Below are 22212 nucleotides of genomic sequence, written 5' to 3' on the forward strand. Positions count from 1 at the left end.
ACCCGGCGAGCTTTGCTTTTATGGAATGTGTAACTACGCGTGATTTGCTCACATATACACAATAAGAGGGGGGGGGGGAGCCACGTTTGAGGTTGTTTTTGAAGATCATTTATATAAATAATATAAAGTTTGTTTTTGTGTAACTACACTTCTTTCTATGCATGTTAAGGTATGCCTGAAAAATGTTAAACAAAATAATCTCAAAATTACTTCATACCGTTATAGTTTAATGCTCTCTTTATTGTTATAGTTTAAGGTCGGTTTAACATTATTTTTAAAAAAATAGATTTTGGGACCACAAGCAATCAGGGAGGAGCCAGAATTAAATATTGGCAGGGCTGAAATATTAGATTATTTAAGAAAAATATAAAGACTTATTAGATATTTAAACTCGAAATTCAGCATGAACCAAGCGACCTTGGTGATTACGGGATTATTGTTATCCATGAGGTCTCGAGTTCAAGCACGTATGTAGGGGTATGAGCGTTCATTGTCAAATAGTTGAAAGTCTTTGTATATACATTACCTTGTATTCACCTTAAATTAAAAAAAAAAACTCAAAACTCAAAAGACAACTTCTATTTGTCTAATATTTAAACTTACAATAATTAGACCAAAAATTTGAGAATACATACTTATCATTATTTAGTTCGACCCCTACTAGATTAAATATTTAATAATTTTTTATATTTTTTAAATTTAAATATTTATTTTTACATGAACTAAAATACTATTAAACCAAAATTATATCAAATATATAAATTTTAATAGGGACGTGCCCCCTTGAAACATACGGGAGCTCCGTCCCTGACCACAAGTAATTTTAAAATCATAAATAATGTTAAATATATAAATTCTCAAGAAAAAAGTTTAATGTCGCCCGCTAGGCATCTCAAATACATTTCCATGCATTAGTTTAAGGCTTTGGTTTGTCCATTAGTTTAGGAACGGTAAGCAAAGCTCATGTATAATTCAATTCAGGAATTAGAAAATAAAATAGATGAATTTATGTTAGAGGGAGTGAACTTTTAACATTTTACAAGTGTACTAACTTATAAAATTCTAAAGACGAAAATAAATTATCAATTAAAAATATTAAATCTAAAATATATACTAATTTATTTTTTTTATAAAAATGTCTGTCTCCGCCCACCCTTCAGACCATCCTTGATTCAGTTCAGTACAAGTGTGTGAGTTCCTGCAGAAATTCACTTAAGAACATTCTGCCTCGATCATTCACAATGGTTTAAATTAAACCCAAATTACACAAACATCTCTTCTTTGTTTGAAAGGGTAAAAAGCTAAAGGCAATATATTCTTTGTTTCGTATGCGGTGATTCAAGCAAAAGGGTTAAAGGATTTCTTAGTTTAAGGGGCAAAGCATATGAGAAAGTAAAGGCCTGAAACACGAGTTACAGTATCAATCTAATATGTTCACTTCATGGTTGAATGTGTAAAACAGTTGGATTATATAAACTGTTTATTATTAAATTTTGTAGATAATTTTGAGATAGAATTTCTCCACACTAACCCATGGAAGCAACCAAAAAGGAAGAAGGATGGGATATTGATGACATATCATATATGTATACGTTCACACACATATATAGAAATAGATAGTAAACAAAAAGGATAACAAACATAAAAAAGATGCAGTCCTTTGCTCTGCAATTTTTTTTCATATTGGCCTTAATCTCTCTTTCAATTGCCGCTTCTGGTTTTAAGTCGTCGACTCCTTGTAGTGGTGATTTCCTACAAATGGTGGCCTACAAAGAGATGAATAGTAAAGTAAACACCACCAAGTGCAGGAGATTATCAACTTTAGAAGCTCAATTCGCTTGGAACTACGACAAAACCCGTCACAACCAGACCCAAATCACCGTCCTCATCGGCATCAAGTTGATCCCAGCCGATATGGGATGGCTAGCCTGGGGTGTGAACCCTGACGTGCCACAAATGGTGGGGACTCGAGCCATCATTGCCATTAAGCTCCCGAACCAAACCACCCCATTGCTCAACACTTACAACATCACCGAAGATATTAAACTAGGGTGCAAACTCCAGCCTTCAATAGATCTTGATTTCAGGGTCCAAAACATGGCCGCAGTAAGTGATGCAGGGTTTTTCGCAGTGTTTGTCACACTGATTCTTCCCGATCGACAATACGATATATCGAGCCTGAATCATGTCTGGCAAGTCGGACGTTTCGCAGATGGCTTGGAACCGATGATGCATTCGACGAGTCTCGGGAATTTCGATAGCAAAGAGGTTTTGGACTTGAGGACAGGGCGTTGTAGGAACATTGGACGCCATAGGCAACATCTAAGAAAGGTAAAACAATTTGACTATGATGAATGTGAAGCAAAGATTTATTGAATTTTTGGGATTTTGCAATTTGATAGGTTCATGGGATTTTGAACATTATAGGATGGGGAACATTGTTGCCTATCGGAGTCATTGTTGCAAGGTACTTCAAACAATTTCCATTTAAACTTGATCCTTGCTGGTTTTATTTTCATTACTCTTGCCAAGTTCTGGGCTATACCCTTGGAAGCATTGGCTGGGGAATCGGACTGTTGCTCGGACATGAATCGAAATACTATTCCTTCCATCGACACCGCGTTCTCGGCGTCTGTATTTTTGGATTCATTACCTTGCAAGTAACTCAAGAAACCTCTTCTCTTTTTTTTCTTCATTTGATTTATCGAATGTGACTTTTTATGAACAAATCAACTTATATCAGATTAAAGATTCATATTGATTAATCGTAATTTTTGAATTGAAGTTAAAATTAACATGTCTAAATGCATATACTGAACCGATGTCATTGATTATTTTGTTGTTGTTGATGAAAATCGATGTAGATGTTAGCATTTCGATTCAAACCGGGTCGAGAAGACGAGTATCGAAAACATTGGAATGTTTATCACCATTTTCTTGGGTACGCATTGCTTGTGATGATCCCAGTGAACATATATGAAGGGATTAAGATACTGAGGCCTGATAATAGAATATGGAAATGGGCATACGATGGGATCTTAGTGTTCCTGGCTATGGTGGTTTTGGCACTTGAGATTTACACATGGGCTAAATTCTTATGTGCAAAATACTATAAGAAAGGTAATCAAGGATCAAATTCAAGGCCTACCGATGGCGGTCGCTTACAGAAGGAGATGCAAGTCGAGAAAACTGATCAAAGAGCCTGAAATCGGGAGCTAGAAACAAATGTTTTCTTCTTTTTTTTAAAAAGTATGTCCAAGAATTTGATGATTTAATTAGTATTAGGTTATTGATTATTTTTTTTTTCATTTTGTTATGGTCTTTGATCGTTTGGCTTTTGTTTGAATTGTTGAAGTTGATTATAACACCTGAATTATGAATTTTGCTGAAGGAAGATAATCCGTCTCTAACATTGAAGAACAAAGTCATTTTTTTATAAATTACACCCCAAGTCGCATATTAAAAAGTTATATATAATTTTATTCATAACCATGAAGTAGATAAATATTAAACAGAGACGAGGCTTTCCACGTAAATCGTAGTGGAGACAAGTTGGGGTGCACCTGCAATTCTCAGGGTTTCCCCTGTTTCATTCTCCAGATTGAACCATGCAGGCTGACGACCTCCGCCATCATCAAGCAATACTTTATCTCCATTCTTCGAATACCCCACGGCTCTAGTATGAAATATGTTGGTGAGCCATTGATCTCGAGACAGATAAAGTAGTTCGGTCCATGACTCTTTCACTCCATACTCTTTCACCACCCATACATTTATATGATCCTCCACCGGACAAGTCGAATAGTCTCTAGAAACACATAAACATCCCCCCAGTACCCCAGCATTCATGTACCCAAAATACGGACAATCGCCGCCACATTTTTTGATTTTGAAGCTTGTGTCACCTTCAGGAACATCATAGTATTTCTCAGTGGCGAGATCAAGAGTGAAGATCACTTGTCCTCCGTGGAATTCCCCTATTTCATCGCCTACCCAATGAAGGGCATTGTTTACGTAGGCGCCGTCGTTGTAGTTCGTCGGAAAGTCGTAAGGGAAGTCGTCGATTCTCTTCCAGGAATCAGCTTTAAGACTGTAGACCATAACTTTGAAGGAATTTTGCGTCTTGGATCTCAGCATTTTCACCACCTTGTAGTCGTTGCTTATTTCATCGTACCCAAATCCAAGTACGGTATTCTTATCATAGTGATTTCCAGGTAATGAATCATGATCGTTGGCTATGTCGTCGTCCAACGGCAGCAGATATCGGCTTTTTCTGGTCGATGGATTCCACAGAGCAATGCCGGATTCCCGATGGTAAACGGCGAGTAAACCATTGCAAGAACCGATTATTCTGGAACGGTATTTGGTGATTTCGGCCACGAAAGGGCGAGGGAATGAACCAAGTTGTCAAGAGAGTCGAAATCCACCGCATAAGCCTTATCATCGCATTCGACACAAGTGCTGGTTCTCAAGGAGTAGTCGAGATGGAGTTTGGCGAAATGTGGGTCGTCGATGAGGGAACGCCATGGCTTGGACACACATTTTAAGCGGAGGAGCGTCTTCACCGGAAGCCAACAAAGTATGTCGGGGATCAAATCGGATGGAAAAGGAGACATCGTTGGATCCTGTAAGAGAAACACAAGGCTTGGTTGAGGATTTTGTAGAGCAGGAAACAATGGATTCAGCTTAGCTGTAAACCTGTTGGTGAATCCATTATCAGACCCTTGAAGTCAAACCTTCATGTGCCCTTCCAATATCGTCCTTATCATCATCATTAGTGGGATTATTTATTTAATTTGTTGTTTGAAAGCTTCAACGAAATAAATAATCGATGTCGGTGCACTTGTTGGATTGTATTTTCATATCTGAATGAAAGTTGACCATCAAAATAATTGTATTCTGAAAATCTTCAAAGATATCATATATATATATATATATATACATGTATTTAGGGACTAAGGTTGGTCATGACTACTAGCGAAAGCTCTAGTGTCGTTCATATCGTAACACTTTTAATATGTTCTAGTTGGGAATTGAATTGGAGATATCACATTAACGGATCGAAATTTAGTCGAAGTCAAATTAAAAATAAATCGAAGAATTAGAACATTCATAAACCAACATGTATTAACTCCATTAACATGTATTATTAATACATTAAGATGAAAGCCATATGACAAAAAAGAAATCAATGATTTTGGCCTGCATCGTTGCACTTCCCACCATGAGTAAAACGTACACCAAAAACGACTAAGAAGAAGATGAGAAGCATCCTCGAATTCAACTCCACGCAGAGGGCACATGAATTGGTCATCTTTAGAAACTATATTATCTTAGTATTTATACATGTGAATCGTCTTCGACTAGACTCATATATTTCATTCCAAAATCTCCTTTCTGCAGAAATCCAGCAACGACTATTTAATTTGATTATTTATTATATTATGATATCGATTAGTTTATGATCTCTCTAACTATATAGGATACATATATAATTATTTATATTCTTTTTCACATTTGTAAGTAAGTACGATTTATAATATTATATGTTTCAAAAATAATATTTGTAATATTATTTTATTAAATTAAATATTACAAATAAGTTAAGTCTTAGTATTCATTGTAGCATTAAAAAAAGCAACACACCATTTCTACAATAATTGATTATCCAATATTTAAAAAATTTAATATTTGATTAAATTATTCTTTCGGTCCTAATTTTTTAGAGTATTTTGATCTTCAATATTTTATTTTGTGACAAAAAGGTATTGTGAATAGAAATTGTTAGTTAACAAACTATTAACACTCTAAAATAGATGTCTTTTTACCTTAAAATAAAATATTATGGGTTAAAATGTTCTAGAAAAAATATCAAAATAATTATTTGGTCAAACATTAAAAATCTTTTTATTTTAAAATCAAACATTGGACAAAAATACTCCAAAGAAATAGGAGCCAAAATGATATTTTGGTAAGTTTTGATGGGTAAATTTGGTATTATGCCAACCATAAAAAGAAGAAAAATTCACATCTCTAATTTTCCTTATCCAAATAAAAACCATAGAAAAGAGGGAAAATATTCATATTTATTTTCTAAATTTGCGCCACTTAAAAATAACAACAACAAAAATTAATTAAAAAAATAACAACAAAATTAGAAAGTAGGAAAAAAATGGCGGCTCCAGCAGTGGAGGGAGTAGCCGTGACGGCCCTCCGGTCTGTTCTACTCCGAGTACGACAGGCAGCAGAACGGGCAGGGACTCAACCCGAACGTGTCCGTTTTGTGGCCGTTTCGAAGACTAAACCCGAGTCACTTATCCGGCAAGTGTACGACGCTGGTCACCGCCGTTTCGGCGAAAATTATGTCCAAGAATTTGTTCAAAAAGCCCCTCAGGTGTTTTATGGGAAAATTAAATTCATCTGTTTTTCAAAAATAATCCTTCCAGTTTTTCTTTTTAATTAATTTTGTTGTTTCTGGCAGCTGCCTGAGGATATTGAGTGGCATTTTATTGGACATTTACAGAGTAACAAGGTTAAGACGCTTCTCGGTATGGTAATTTTTCTTATTTCGATTAATTATATTTATTATTTCAAGATTTTTTAAACAAATTGGTGAATTAATTTAAAATTTGTTCCCAAATTATAAAATAACATTGTGAAACATATTACTGATAATTCTTGGGTTACATTTGTTTTTGCTGCAAAAATAAGCTTCAGATTGCCAGAAAAATTAATATATTAACTTTAATAAATTCTAATAAAATGATTAAATAAATGTTAATCGATGCCAATATGCAGTTTGGCGAAGCTCTTATTAGTTATGCTGATGCCAATATGTATTGGATATGAATATATTCAAACCTTTTATTAGTTTTTCATGTAATTGAATGGTCATATCCTCAAATTCACATCCAGATATTGTAGTGTTATATCTTGTTAAAAAGATCATGGTCATTTCTGCATAGTAGAGGAGTAGCCGTGATCAGGGTTTCAAAAAACGGTCCGTGACTGCGATTTCGTCCGTGATATAGCGGTTTTTCCGCCGTCCAAGTTACCCGCGACGACCGCAATAGCGCCCGCGACGGCCGAAATCACGGTAGATCCGAAATAACCGAAAACGTGACCGCGACCGCGATTTGAAACCCTGGCCGTGATGGCCCTCTGGTCTGTTCTAATCCGTGTACTTCAATAGAAAATGAAGAGTCGAAGCAATCTGTAATTCTGTATAGTATTATTATAACTTGTTATAAAGATTATGGTCGTTTCTGCATATATTTACCTTTGAGTTTGTTTCCCCCTAAATGCAGGCGGAGTGCCAAATCTGGCCTTTTTTGAGGGTGTTGACAATGAGAAGGTGATGATTTGGTCCTCTCTGTTCTAATTTTTTGTGTGTATAAAGGAAAGTTAGGTATTTGGTTTTCATCCAGAACATCTCATGTTTGCCTACGAGGCATAGCAAAATACCTTCATTTAGACAAAATATACAATGTCTTGCTTGCATTTGTGATTTGTAGATCGCAAACCATCTTGATCGTGCAGTTTCAAGCCTCGGGAGAAACCCTTTGAAGGTTTTTGTACAAGTAAATACAAGCGGAGAAGCATGTGAGTCCTTGCTTTTAAGATTCAAATCTTCAGTTCTATTTGTTCGACCCTTACAAGCATGCCATTTAACATTGTGTATTTGACCATTTTGGTTAATCTTTCTAGTTGTATATGGCTGAAATTTTGGTTACTCGGCCACTTATTTATGCATGTCATATACTCATATATGGAGTAAATGGACATCATGTTTTTTGGTTGCTATGCTTATGTTTTCTGTATGTAAAGCCTTGTCTAAAATCCAATAGACTGATCGATTGATTGTCTCTGATGTTGTTTAGCAAAAGCAGGGATAGATCCGTCAGTTTGTGTTCGGCTTGCAGAACATGTTAAATTGCGTTGTCCGCATTTGGAGTTTTCTGGCTTAATGACTATAGGGATGCCGGACTACACCTCAACACCTGAGAATTTCAGGGTAATGGATTCACTAAGAAATGATTCTCTCCCTAGCATGAACTGGTCTATTTATCTTTATTTTCTGTGGTGGTTGGTTATTTTTGGTACTTCCAAACCCGAATTAGGCTTTTTCCTATTCCCTCTTTTCGTATATTTCATTTGTCGGGTAACATTCTTCAGCATTATTTTAATTCTTCTGATGTACAGACACTATCAAACTGTAGAGCTGAGGTTTGTAAGGCACTTGGAATGGAAGAAGATAAATGTGAGCTATCAATGGGCATGTCCGGCGACTTTGAACAAGCGGTAAGAGGAATACATTAAGATCAGACTTGAACAAACTTACTTTGGTTTGAAAAATTGAATGCATTCACTGAAAATCCTTCCATGGAAAACCGAAACTGGATAGAGTTGGGGGGGGGGACAGATACGAATCTTCTAAAACTTTCATTGACGCTCAACAACATCAATGGAGAACTCTTTAGCAAAGTTAGAAAGCTGCCCTCGTCCGTTTTTTTGTTATTGTTGTCGATTAATACATTTCCGTATTTGGTTAAACATCAATCTGCAGATTGCACCGTTGATAAATGTCACTTACTGGACTTTTGCAGATTGAAATGGGCAGTACAAATGTGAGGATTGGCTCCACCATTTTTGGACCAAGGGACTACTCAAAGAAGTAACTAAATTTATGTCTTCAGAATGTGTTGGATGTGTATTAACCAATTCTAATCTATGATCTTTTGTAATAAGCCCAATGCAATAAATATACTTTTAAATAGGCTATAAATAAAACGTTCAATCCACTTATATCTAAAGTAAATAAAATTTAGTAATAAAAGTATCTTAAATAATTTAAAATAATATATAATTAACTTAATTAATGTCTTAAATTTATCGTTCAAATATTTTTTTTATAATTTAGGACAATTACAGTATATCTATTCAGGATTTTTTTATCTTTTGATAATAACCCTATAAACAAAACCACTTGAACCTAAAATATTATTCTTTTGTTACAGATGAACGCTACAAAACAGTGGACAAAACATTTTCATCTGTAGTCATGTCTTTAACGAAGAGACACTGAACATCAGTAGGTGTCTACATTAATAGTGTAAAACCTAAGTTGCTAGTGCGTCTAGGTCGTGCTACGGGATTTGCTACACTGTTCACTTCTCGACTTACATAGGATATCTTGGCATTCCCATGGGAGTTAAGGTGCCTACGAATCCTGCAAATGATTGATGCTTCCTGCGGTTGGTTTGGGGTTAGGGAGTTGAGGATTCTCACAATCTCACTATTATCCACCTCCACGTCCACATGACGAGCCCTACACTTTCATGCTAAGGCTAGTACATTCAGCAACGTTTAAAGTTCGACATGAAATATTGAACAACCTTAAATGTTCTTGTAGAATCCTGCTAACCACACTCCACTGTTGTCGCGCAACACTCCTCCGTTGGTGGCCATCGTTGTGCCTCCGGTATTCGAGGGTTGTCATTTTTGTTTCGTGTCGCGAAAAATAGAGTTGTGATCAAGTTTTCTGATACAACTCTGAATATGTATCATATACGTTAAATAAGGAGTGTCAATTAAAAAAATTTAAATGTATATTTTAAAGATTTTTAAAGTAAAAATATTTTTCTAAATGTAATTTTTTATCCTTATCATAGAATTATTATGATGATTTTTCCTTTTTCATCCTAAATCAAATAATGAGACTAAAATATATTTTTTTTTTATTTGATTAAAATCTCCTTTTTATAAACCCTATCTGCATTTGCTATTCATCAACCTCTCTCTCGTCTGTGTTCATTTCTCTCGCATCAATACTGTTTCCTCTCGCCGGTGCTTATACTAGACGTCAAAGATGACCGTACTCGGCCAGTCCCCTTGTACCGCATCATAACTCATACAACCGAAACCTTCGTCGATTCCACTTCACGCCAGGCCTCTTCAACAAAGTCACCTCCACCGCAGCCGCCGCCTCTTCCAAATACTTCCCCTCTCCGACACTTTCTTCCGGAAGCGCTTCCGCTTCCAATTCGTCCCCTTCCAACATGGAAGCTTCTATAGCCGCCGTGGAGAGGATCCTCAACATTTTTGGTTAATTGAGTTGTTTGTAGCGGTACCATGAAAATTTTGCATTGTTATCATTGTTTAGGTGATTCCTGGTGAATATGGCTTTATTGCCCAGCTGAATGAGGGCCGCCAGCTTAAGAAGAGGCCAACCGAGTTCCGTGTTGATACGGCACTTCAGCCATTTGATGGCAGCAAAGTCAACTTCACCAAAGTCGGGCAAGAAGAGGGTACTCTTCCAGTTTGAAGCAAGTGAAGATGGTGAAGTTCAGTTCTTTCCAAATGCTCCCATTGACGTTGAGAATTCTCCAAGTGTCGTTGCCATTAATGTAAGCTAGTTTTACTTGTTCGAGTAGAGAACAATACTACCGTTCACCATTGCTTACTGAAAGTACTTTTGGGGCTAAAAACACTTTTGGAATCCTAAGCAATGTTAAATAGATAATTTTTGGAGAAAAATGCTTTTGAAAAGTGTTTTTCAATCCAAATGTAAACGTCGAAAATTTTAGCTTTTACATTTGGAAAAGTGCTTACGGAGTCAAATTACAGTTTTAACTTTCCTCTGCTTTAGTCTATTTATTTCACAATTTATAAATTTATATTTTTTATCAATACATAATTATATGATTAATAAATTATTTGTGGCTTTAAAATTTTTATATCGAATCATACCAATTCTTTAGATAAAAATTATTTTAAATTTTACATATTTTCATGGAATAGTATAATCATTTTTTATTTTTTGTATACATTTCAACAGGTTAGTCCCATTGAATATGGACATGTGCTGTTGATCCCTCGGATTTTTTAATGCTTTCCTCAGAGGATTGATCGGGAGAGCTTCTTGCTTGCACTTTATATGGCAGCTGAAGCCGGGAATCCATACTTCAGATTGAGTTACAACAGCTTGGGTGCATTTGCTACAATCAATCACCTTCGCTTCCAGGGATACGATTTCCTTATCTGGTACTTTGAGATATAGTTATATACCAGTTAGAAAGGAAAAGGTTTTAACTATTTGAATCGGTCCAGGCTTACTATTTGGCTATGCCCTTTCCCATCGAGAAAGCTCCAACCAAGAAGTTTACAACTTTGACCGGTGGTAACACTCTCCAGTCAGAGGTCTTGTTTTCGAGGGTGGTAACACTCTCCAGGACTTGTCTGACACTGCATCCGACGCCTGCATTTGCCTCCAAGAAAACAACCTCATCTCTGATTGTGGAAAGCGGATCTTTCTCATTCCACAGGTAACAAACTAGAACTGTATCGATGCAATTTTACCATCTACGTGAAATTGCTAGTTCTTACAATCAACTGTGCAACAGTGTTATGCCGAGAAACAAGCTCTCGGAGAAGTGAGTCTGGAGCTTTTGGACACCCAGGTGAACCCAGCCGTGTGGGAAATTAGTGGTCGTATGGCATTAAAAAGGAGGAAGGACTATGATGAAGCATCTGAAGAAAATGCTTGGAGGCTACTTGCCGAGGTTTCTCTCTCTGAGGAGAGGTTTTGCGAAGTCAATGCACTTATTTTTGAAGCCGTTGCAGGCCGTGAAGATGTTATTGGAAATGGGACCGAGACTTCACTTGAGGCTCCTTCTCTCGAAGAAGACGATGTCATTGCTGAAAGCTCCCACCGCGGTATGGTGTCTGGCGCACAAGAGTGCCTTGTTCTGGAGTAACAAGCAGAATTTTAACTAGAGCCCTGCCCCTTTGTGTCTGGGGTTCAGCATTTTGGTGTCTTCTGTCCAGGACTACGATTGTGTTTAGAACTTATGTTACTTGGGTTCAAATGGGAGTGTCCGGTTCCAAGTTTGTATCTGACACGGGTAATGCTTTCGTGATTCGCATTAATGGGCCACTTCCATGTTCACATTTGCATTTGAAGGGCCACTAAAATAATTATAAAAAATTTCCACGGTGTGAACGGATCTCGTCTCTACATGTATATTGCAAATTGCAAAGGTGTTTGACTTGATTCCACATAATGAAAATTATGGGTTCTTTTAGTACGTAATCAGTGAACTTTCACTGGCACAATTCATGCATTTTGAATCTTTAGTTTATAAAGTTCCTCTTTTTTTCTTCGTAGAAATTCATGTGAAGGTTGTATGATAAGTTTAACTCTTGGGTTCTTCCTCTTTTTGTATGTATATTTGAGCTGTCGAGTACAAAAGATGTTTCTCTTTGATGTTGTTTAGGCCCCTTTGGACAAGCAAATAATGGTCTTTATATTAGGGTGGCTCTTTTAAGATTGTTGCTTGTGTTGTGGGATGGTAGGGGTACAGCTTTTTATCTTGACAACATTTCAGAAATCAACCAGAAAAGCTCAATAACCATTTTTTCCCTATATATATATATATATCTGGTCATTTTTCTATGTTTAAGTAACATTTATATATACATGTAATATTTATATTGTTTTTTGAATTATGACATTTTCATATTTATAATTATTGAAATTTATCTAGTGATAAGGTACCTTGTACTCCTAAAGGAAAGAGTCATGTATTTGAATATTGAAGATATTATTATTAAAACGAATAATTGCAAATTTTAAACATAAACATCCATCAAATAGAAATTAAAATGCTATGAAAGAAAAAAAAATGAATTTAGAAAATAAATTGTATGCTTGTTAATTGTGAAATCCATAACGTATATTTTATAATTTATCATTATAATGTAATTTTTATAAAAATATGGTTTTGTATCATATTTTTATTTTTTTATAGTAATGTATTATAAATATATATTTTTTTACATTGATATGCTCATGTATTTAATTAATTATCATTTTATTGTTCATAACAGAAAAAAGGGTGCGGGGATTGAAATTCTTAAAACAGTAACAAAGAACCAATGGTGTTACAACACAAACACCTTTCCTACTTAATACATAGGAAAATTGGGATCAACATCGTTGGCCCATGACTCGAGTCCCCCGACAATATCCTTGGCTAAATCGAATCCCATGTTTTGGAGGCATTCGACAGCCCTTTGAGAATCATTACCTCTTCTGCATATTACATACAGGTTGGCTCCCGATCCACCGCCCTCCTCTTGCCCTTTAAGTGCAGAAGAAATCTCGGGCACCCGAGCCTCTAAGCTCGTCAGTGGAATGTTCAATGACTTGGGAAGAGAAACTATCTTGTAGTGGTGTTCTGGTCGCACATCCACTAAAACGTGCGGTTCCCCACTTACGACCCTCTCTTTGTACTCCTTACTGGTTATTCTAGATTCCGGGGTGAGTAATTTCAGCTTTTGTGGAGACTGCATGCAGCAAGTGGCAAACGTATTCAGTATATGGTTCATTTGGATACAATAATTGGTTGGGAAATGGTGTATTCATATCACTCAAAAGTTTGTTTTGCATGTGAATTGATTCCGAAAATAAATTACAAGTAAAATGCAACCTATAGAGTGATTAAGAATATGGGCAGCAGAGAAGGAAACTTACCGTTGACAATGGCGATTGAGTGAACTTCTCATAGTCAAAATCTTTGAAACGCTGTTGGTTAAATGTTGTATTTTCTCCGCAAACTTCACATTGGGGTGACCTGCCTCTTATTTTGACCTAAGAGGTAAGAAACTTGATATTAGAAAGTAGCATATATCCGGTAATAGCATTTTAAAGTGCAAATTTGCACCAAAGAGCAAAAGAATGAGTGGATAAGGGGGGACCGTACACTACGAATTCGAGCTGACAGCGCATCAAAAAGAAGCATCTGCCCAGAAAGTGGTTCACCGACATCACTTGCTATTTTAATGGCTTCTAGAGCTTGAAGGCAGCCAATAATTCCAGGAACTGAAAATAAATGTAGATCGATATGCATTGTAACTGAAAACTATGACAACTACATAGGGTTCTTTGGACTCTATTTTCATGATGTATTGCAGATTTGGATCGCAAAATGGAAAAATTATTTTGACATACCAACTCCTAGAACACCACTATCCGAACATCTTTGACAAGCAGTTGCAGGAGGTGGCATTGGAAATAGGCATCGATAGCACGGACCTCCTTTGTAATTATATACAGTCAGCTACACAATAAACCAACCGCATAACTAAAATTTGGAGTTTGAGCAAGATGTGCTAAACACACTTAAAAGGAAGCTAATTCATGTACCCCATGAAATGGAAAATATGGTTTGTATAACATACCTGCCCTTCCAATCCTAGTGCAGCACCGGATACTAGAGGCTGCATGTAAACACGGAAACAATCAACACTGGAATCAGTGGGCACATATGCATATTCAGACTTGATTATGAAGATATGACCCTCCAAATACATGGAAAACTTGGGGGGGGGGGGGGAAATCAACATACTTGTATCCGAAACCTGACTCCAAGTACAATGGTTTAAGATAAACGAGCTTGCAAATTGGAGATACATTTCTTTAACACTACAAATAGTTTAATAAAATAAGGAGATAGCACTGATATAGGTACCTTTCCCAACACAACACAGCAATCACTGATCATGTAACGACTAGGAGCATTGTCTGTTGCATCCACTACTATGTCATATCTAACAAATGTCTGCAGTCACGGAAATCACACCTCACAATCTCACATGATCCACTGAACAATAAATGAATAATAACATTTCTATGCATCAAAAAGGATACTGGCTCATAATTTCCAAAGCATTAGATGTGCGTAAAGCTTGTTCATGTTCGACAATCTGTATAGTGGAGTTGATCCTGGAATTGTAACTCCATATTAGATAACAACCAGCAAAGCAAACAACAAAAGAAATCATGACACGAGATTACAAGCAGCAAGTTTTATCCAAAACTAGATATTGTAAAAGAGACGGATCCCATAAATGTTACATACGATTGACAAGCTGCAGCAGCAGACTTCACTTTAGGCTGACCAATATATGTTTCAGTGTGAATAACCTGCATCACAACAGATCGATAATTATGTAAAGAGAAAATAATCTCAGTGACCGAAAATTCCTTATAATATACGATTTTGACCAATTTTTTTTCGATTTACCAAAATGACAGCAAAATCGCAATGCGATCTCTCCAGTATCGCAAATCAGTTTTCAGATTCGCAACACGAATATGTAAATCGTAACGCGATAATACAATTGCGATTTTCAAAGCGCCATAAGTATCGCAACGCGTATTTTATTTTCAAATTCCAAACACAAATATTAATATATTCCGTAATCGCAACTCTTAACCTAAAACCGTAAATCACAACTCAGTCCCATCTCCATCTCTCACTCTCTACGACGACATCCGTCCCCATCTCCGACGAAATCCGTCTATCTCCATCTCTTAGAGCCACCCTCACAATCATTCACGGTCAGAAATGGAAAATCAACCACCGAGGGTTAGTTTTTTAATTATTTTGAAATTTTTGCATTATTATTAGGTTTTTCATATTAAAATTGATGATAAGTTTACTATTAATTTCAATAATAGATTAACTATTTCAGTTAGATTGCTTATTAAATTCATTCGATTGCTATCAATACTGCTAAATTATTTAGTCTTTAACCCTGTGAAGTAATGCAATTCATTCAAGTTTCAATTTTAGACAATGACTATTTGAAACCGAGAATCGCAACGCGAAATGAAAATCGCAACGACAAAATCGCAATGCGATTTTAGTTTCGCGTTGCGATAATCATTTTAGTGTTACGATTTTCATGTTGCGATTTTAAGTTTCAGAAACTATTCTTCTGCAAATTTAAACTTGAATGAATTGCATTACTTCAACCAAAAAACAAAGACAAATACAAAATTAACATTGTTACAAATTTAAGTTTGAAGAATAAACTACTACTACTCTTTATGTTTATTATTGTTTTTTATATATCTTCACAGTGTAGCTTTTGGTATATCTAACTTGGTATATTTATTGTTTTTGTAGAACTTTTTTTCGGCTCAATTGACCTTAAGGAATAAAATAAACCTAGTCACTACAATTGCGTCGAAGCTTTCACCTGTACAAAGAAAATTGTTTGAGGATACTTGCTCCGAGCCATGGTTGAAAGTAAAACATCCGGGTGGAGATGCTATGTTGACCCATTTGTGGCTTCAGACCATGACTAGCGATCTACCCGAGAGTATAAAACGTGGCATTGAAGAGATGGTTTCATTTTCCACCGGCGTATACGTGTTTTGGGCGGGAGGAGTTTTGCTTAATCATTGGTCTACGCTTTGGACACGATGATGTAGGTCTATACACTAGTCATATTACTCGCTCATCATGGTTATCCCGGGTTTTTCCTGAGCTGTCAATGGAGAAGCCGAATTTACACGTCGACGACTTGACGAGATTATTTAATAAGAAAGATGGTTTTACTCGGATGGATGACGTCGATGTTGTCCGAGTATTCCTTTTAGTACTTTTGCATGCCGGCTTTTTAGGCAGAGAGGCTAGACAACCTATTCCTAAGGACCTAATATTATTGGTAGAAGACCTAAATGCATGGAACCTGTTTCCGTGAGTTCGTATCTATGGAAAGCTACCTGGAATAAATTGTCGCCTGCCTTTGATGACCGCAAAAGCTTGCGTGGCTATGATTCCAAATACACTTTGTCAGGTTTTATTTGTTCCTTTAAGGTAAAAATTTTTATATAATGTTTCCAAAATTATAATTAATTATTTAACAATTACTAATGTTTATGTATTATATTGTTTGTAGATTTGAATATTTGAGGTTTTTCCCGACATGCAGACATATGCATTAAAAACTTCAAATGATATTCCTAGGGTTATTACCTGGAAAAAGAAACGGTGGTTGTTGATTTGGGAAGAGTTACTACGGTATACGACAATAAATGATGTAAGTTAACACAAATACTACCATATATAATCAAGTTATTACTAATATACGTTTAACTTTGTTTGAGTTTTTATATTGTTAGGAGACCAACACTCCATTACAAATGCTGACACCCACGGAGACTGAGCTTGCCACTGATTGGTAGCAAGCTAGTAAGCGTTTTTTTGATGGCACGGATTATGAGCAACCTCCACTTCGAGAGTCATCACCTCACCCAGAGACATCACCTGATCGACCACACTATACACCTCTACATCATCGAGCCATCACCTAACGGAATAGGTGATGGCTCTCGTTGTAGAGGTGTATAGTGTGATCGATCAGGTGATGGCTCTGGGTGAGGTGATGACTCTCGAAGTGGAGGTTGTTCATCATCCGTGCCATCAAAAAAACACTTACTAGCTTGCCACCAATCAGTGGCAAGCTTAGCCTCTGTGGGTGTCAGCCTTTGTAATGTAGTGTTGGCCTCCTAACAATATAAAAACTCAAACAAAGTTAAACGTATATTAATAATAACTTGTTTATATATGGTAGTATTTGTGTTAACTTACATCATTTATTGTCGTATACCGTAGTAACTTTTCCAAAATCAACAACCACCGTTTCTTTTTCCAGGTAATAACCCTAGGAATATCATTTGATGTTTTTAATGCATATGTCTGCATGTCGGGAAAAACCTCAAATATTCAAATTTACAAACAATATAATACACAAAAATTAGTAATTGTTAAATAATTAATTATAATTTTGGAAACATTATATAAAAATTCTTACCTTAAAGGCCCAAATAAAGTCTGAGAAAGTGTATTTGGAACCATCGCCACGCAAACTTTTGCGGTCATCAAAGGCAGGCGACAACTTATTACAGGTAGCTTTCCATAGATACGAACCCCACGGAAACAGGTTCCATGCATTTAGGTCATCTATCAATAATATTAGGTCCTTAGGAATAGGTTGTCTAGCCTCTCTGCCTAAAAAGTCGGCATGCAAAAGTACTAAAAGACATACTCGGACAAAATCGACGTCATCCATCCGAGTAAAACTATCTTTCTTATTAAATAATCTCGCCAAGTCGTCGACGTGTAAATTCGGCTTCTCCATTGACAGCTAAGGAAAAACCCGGAATAAATATGATGGGCGAGTAATATGACTAGTATATCGACCTACATCATCGTGTCTGAAGCGTAAACCAGTGATTAAGCAAAACTCCTTCCGCCCAAAACACGTATACGCCGGTAGAAAATAAAATCATATCTCTTCATTACCACGTTTTATACTCTCGGGTAGATCGCTAGTCATGGTCTGAAGCCACAAATGGGTCAACATAGCATCTCCACCAAGATGTTGTACTTTCAGCCATGGCCCGAAGCAAGTATCCTCAAACAATTTTCTTTGTACAGGTAAAAACTTCGACGCAATTGTAGTAACTAGGGTTATTTTATTCCTTAAGGTCAATTGAGCCAAAAAAAGTTCTACAAAAACAATAAACATACTAAGTTAGATATACCAAACACTACACTGTGAATATATATCAAAAACAATAATAAACATAAAGAGTAGTAGTAGTTTATTCTTCAAACTTAAATTTGCAACACTGTTAATTTCGTATTTGTCTTTGTTTTTTGGTTGAAGTAATTTAATTTATTCAAGTTTCAATTTGCAGAAGAATAATAGTTTCTGAAACTTAAAATCGCAACACAAAAATGACTATCGCAACACGAAAATGACTATCGCAACGCGAATTTAACTATCGCAACGCTAAATGAAAATCGCAACGAGAAAATCGTAACGCGAAACTAAAATTGCGTTGCAATTTTCATTTCGTGTTGCGATTCTCGATTTCAAATAGTCATTGTTTAAAATTGAAACTTGAATTAATTGCATTACTTCAACTAAAAAACAAAACAAAGACAAATATTAACTTCACATGGTTAAAAACTAAACAATTTAATAGTATTGGCAGCAATCGAATGAATTTAATAAGCAATCTAAGTGAAATGTTTAATCTATTATTGAAATTACCAGTAAACTTATTATCAATTTTAATACGAAAAATCTAATAATAATGCAAAAATTTTAAAATAAAAATAATTAAAAAAACTAACCATCGGTAATTGATTTGGTTGATTTTCCATTTCTGACTGTGAATGATTGTGAGGGTGGCTCTGAGAGATGGAGATAGACGGATTTCGCCAGAGATGGGGACGGATTTCGTCGGAGATGTGGACGGATGTCGCCGTAGAGAGTGAGAGATGGAGATGAGACTGAGTTGTGATTTAAGGTTTTAGGTTAAGAGTTGCGATTACGGGATATATTAATATTCGTGTTTGGAATTTGAAAATAAAATACGCGTTGCGATACTAATGGCGCTTTGAAAATCGCATTGCGATTTTGTATTATCGCGTTGCGATAGTCAGAATCACGTTGCAATAGTCAGAATCGCGTTACGATAGTCAGAATCGCGTTGCGATTTACATATTCGCATTGCGATTTCCTAAAATCGCAACGCGATAGTCAAAATCGCGTTGCGAATCTGGAAACTGATTTGCGATACTGGAGATCGCATTGCGATTTTGTTGGTCATTTTGATAAATCGAAAAAAAATTAGTCAAAATCGTATATTATAAGAAATTTTCGGTCACTAAAGTTATTTTCTCTTATGTAAAAGCAAATTAGTAATAATTCAAGATCGTAAGGAAGAAATCTGCGAGGACTGACACATAAATATAGTTCAAACAAGAATATTGAAGCTCTAATTTAACGCTTCAATAACATAAAGTGAACACTCATATGCAGCTTATTCTATTTAATTCACCCTTACGATTTCTCACCTTCAGTTGTAATTGATGAAAGAAAAGAAAAATAAAACTTAAGGATGTAGGAAAACAAATGACTAAAAACCTGCAGCATGTATACTGATCTTGTGTAATTCACGAGTAAACATGATCAGAACAGCCGGATATAATTTGAACGGGAACAACAGTACCATTGTACATAAACAATATCATGAATGTATAACTTATACCTGTCTATGCATGTTATTAAGCTCAACAACATCATGATCAACGATTCCCAAGCGACCTACAAATCAAACAAAACAACTAAAAAAACTACAAATCCATTTTCAATCACGATGTCAAAAGAACTAAACGAAATATTGGGAATACCAATGCCTTGAAAATTCTGCATAGATACTTACCAACACCAGAAGCAGCAAGATATAATAGAGCCGGTGAACCCAAACCTCCAGCTCCAACAACCAATATTGAAGACTTCAAGAGATTTGATTGCGCTATAAACCACACCAGGGAACTAAATTACTAAAAGTCTAAAAGATAAATAAATAATTAAAAAATGGTTCCAAGAGAATCAAAATAACCCACATATGTTTTTCTATTGCACGTCACAAAAGAAGCTAATTTCTTTCAAACAAGCATTTTCTACTACAGCTAGCATTAAACATTCAGTTCAAGAAATTTATCATTTGATTTTTTTTTAATTTGTTGACATTTAAAGGGAAGAATAAAAGCTTTTAATTCAATTTAATCACGTAAAATCAAAGAAACGAAAATATTTCCTTTTCTCGGTTTTACCTTGGACTCCAAAAGAAGGGAGCAAAAGATGGCGACTGTAACGGTAAATACTACCCGCCGTCAATCCGTGAGCCAGATTGGCATCAGCGGCGGACAGTGAAGGACAACACCCATCGCAGACGCTTTCGTTTTCCTGCTGCTGAGGTGCTAATGAAACTTCTTCTCGGAGCTGATTTTCGAGCTCTAAAATCTTTTGCTCTATCCGAGCTTTTTCGTCCTTCAGAGCTTCGATTTCGCGACGGATTCGTGATGCATTGCCGCCGCTTGACTCCATATTTTAGCAGCGCCTGTGACGGAAGAGAGAAAATTAGAAGTAAAAAGGGAAACCCTACACGGACGACAGCTAATGGTTTTGGCAGCGCTCTCAGTTGGCCTTAGTCCCTTACTACCATTGACCGACCAGGGATAATTTTGTCTATTTAATATTAGGTAAAGTACACTGTCATTTGATTGTTGAGTAAGTTTTTATTTTCTTCACAAAAATTTTATATTTTCACCATTTTCATTTTCCTTCCCAAACAATGATTGTTTGGTGAGAAAATGAAGAGGTTCATGGAAGATGTTCAACAACAACTAATAATCATTTGGTTCAAAGCCTGTGGATAAAATACAAACCCAATAACTCTTGTTCTGAAGCCTAAACCTATTTGCACCCAACAGTGCGAGGTAATGCCTGTTGGACTTGGATCAAACCCAATGCAACTCTTTTACCGGAGCAAACTAATTCAGGGGACAGGTAAAGACAACTGATCCGTACAAATTTTAAATTATTATATATGAAATCTCTACGTTTTTTCATGTTTGGATATTGAAGTTATCATAATTGAAGACTCACCTGCCCTAATCCCTACACCAATGTCTTCCGATTAACAATAATATAAAATTACTTTATTATTATTTTTTGGTTATCCAAAAAAAAGAACATCAATTTCAAAGACATAGGTCTCACGGATCAAGTGTGAAACAATATGTTAAATAGACCAATGTCTATCCTTATCATTCCTACCAAATCAAATGTCAATTTTTGTCCACATCCATCGTCCACGTGTCTAAAAAATCATAATTTTATGTATAATTATATTTTTAACAATTCAATAACTAAATTTATTAATTTCATATATATGTGCATCACATTTAAAAACTGTGTTGGTTAACATACGTGTATTCATCTTAAAAAATATTTCTAGATCTGTCACACACTATGCATATGTAATTACACAAACTCAAAAACTTTGAAAAAAATAATACTATTTATCAATGAGATTGGTTTAAGTGGTGAACAGCTTTATATTATTTAAGCGTATCTCGATTTTGAATCTTTGTATATACATAATATTCATGTTAAAAGACTCACCCATCACAACCAGATATACGATTTGAGTAGCATTTTATTACTGAAACCACATAATAAATCCAGATAGTACATAATTAAAAGCTACATTAAGGGAGAGGTTACAATTCTATAAATATATGGTCATTCCAAAAAAAATTATATTTGAAAACCTATAACTCTAGCCGTTTAGAAAAAGGAGCAGTTCATAAGTCTTCCAAATACTTCAACCATTTAAAAAAAAACAAAAACCAAAATCGTACTCGTCACGCGTTGACAAAACAACACTATCATGAATTAATACAAGTTTAAAATTTAAAAAAGTAGGGTTACTTTTAGGCAATTTTTAATATTAACTTTTGGTTTTTTTCTAAAAAGAAAAACTTTTGGGAAAAT

At 35.7% G+C, this 22212-nt stretch overlaps 3 protein-coding genes and 2 pseudogenes across 3 annotated transcripts; 3 read left to right on the top strand and 2 right to left on the bottom strand.

Annotated features, from left to right (window-relative positions):
- The first annotated feature begins 1650 nt into the window (after positions 1-1650).
- Positions 1651-3206, top strand: LOC120219269 (cytochrome b561 and DOMON domain-containing protein At5g35735-like). The gene is made up of 3 exons (XM_039216101.1): positions 1651-2331; positions 2403-2660; positions 2865-3206. Exons 1-3 carry the CDS (start codon positions 1651-1653, stop codon positions 3204-3206), a joined length of 1281 nt encoding a protein of 426 aa, XP_039072032.1.
- A 301-nt stretch (positions 3207-3507) lies between these two features.
- LOC120219519 lies at positions 3508-4618 on the bottom strand (annotated as a pseudogene).
- A 1511-nt stretch (positions 4619-6129) lies between these two features.
- Positions 6130-8760, top strand: LOC120219520 (pyridoxal phosphate homeostasis protein-like). Its single transcript, XM_039216334.1, has 7 exons — positions 6130-6394; positions 6482-6548; positions 7308-7354; positions 7515-7602; positions 7881-8014; positions 8203-8301; positions 8607-8760. Exons 1-7 carry the CDS (start codon positions 6173-6175, stop codon positions 8676-8678), a joined length of 729 nt encoding a protein of 242 aa, XP_039072265.1. The 5' UTR covers positions 6130-6172; the 3' UTR covers positions 8679-8760.
- Positions 8761-10058: 1298 nt separating this feature from the next.
- Positions 10059-11782, top strand: LOC120219270 (annotated as a pseudogene).
- Positions 11783-12885: 1103 nt separating this feature from the next.
- Positions 12886-20863, bottom strand: LOC120219522 (adenylyltransferase and sulfurtransferase MOCS3). Its single transcript, XM_039216336.1, has 11 exons — positions 20487-20863; positions 20093-20185; positions 19919-19974; positions 14922-14986; positions 14711-14785; positions 14532-14610; positions 14242-14280; positions 14012-14120; positions 13764-13882; positions 13535-13651; positions 12886-13347 (listed from the first exon to the last, which is right to left on the bottom strand). The coding sequence occupies exons 1-11, from the start codon at positions 20758-20760 to the stop codon at positions 12967-12969; spliced, it is 1407 nt and encodes a 468-aa protein (XP_039072267.1). The 5' UTR covers positions 20761-20863; the 3' UTR covers positions 12886-12966.
- Positions 20864-22212: the final 1349 nt, after the last annotated feature.

The sequence above is a fragment of the Hibiscus syriacus genome, unplaced genomic scaffold (genome assembly GCF_006381635.1).
Source record: "Hibiscus syriacus cultivar Baekdansim isolate YM2019G1 unplaced genomic scaffold, ASM638163v2 tig00110206_pilon, whole genome shotgun sequence".
NCBI classification, from domain to species: domain Eukaryota; kingdom Viridiplantae; phylum Streptophyta; class Magnoliopsida; order Malvales; family Malvaceae; genus Hibiscus; species Hibiscus syriacus.

Excerpts from the sequence above, each read along its gene's own strand:
- LOC120219269 (XM_039216101.1), top strand. The coding sequence starts at position 1,651 with ATGCAGTCCTTTGCTCTGCAATTTTTTTTCATATTGGCCTTAATCTCT. Across the intron at positions 2,332-2,402 it reads ATAGGCAACATCTAAGAAAG|GTTCATGGGATTTTGAACAT; the intron begins GTAAAACAATTT and ends GCAATTTGATAG. Across the intron at positions 2,661-2,864 it reads TTGGATTCATTACCTTGCAA|ATGTTAGCATTTCGATTCAA; the intron begins GTAACTCAAGAA and ends AAATCGATGTAG.
- LOC120219520 (XM_039216334.1), top strand. The coding sequence starts at position 6,173 with ATGGCGGCTCCAGCAGTGGAGGGAGTAGCCGTGACGGCCCTCCGGTCT. Across the intron at positions 7,355-7,514 it reads AGGGTGTTGACAATGAGAAG|ATCGCAAACCATCTTGATCG; the intron begins GTGATGATTTGG and ends TGTGATTTGTAG. Across the intron at positions 8,015-8,202 it reads CAACACCTGAGAATTTCAGG|ACACTATCAAACTGTAGAGC; the intron begins GTAATGGATTCA and ends TCTGATGTACAG.
- LOC120219522 (XM_039216336.1), bottom strand. The coding sequence starts at position 20,760 with ATGGAGTCAAGCGGCGGCAATGCATCACGAATCCGTCGCGAAATCGAA. Across the intron at positions 19,975-20,092 it reads TCTTGCTGCTTCTGGTGTTG|GTCGCTTGGGAATCGTTGAT; the intron begins GTAAGTATCTAT and ends TTTGATTTGTAG. Across the intron at positions 13,348-13,534 it reads CTCAATCGCCATTGTCAACG|TCTCCACAAAAGCTGAAATT; the intron begins GTAAGTTTCCTT and ends TGCTGCATGCAG.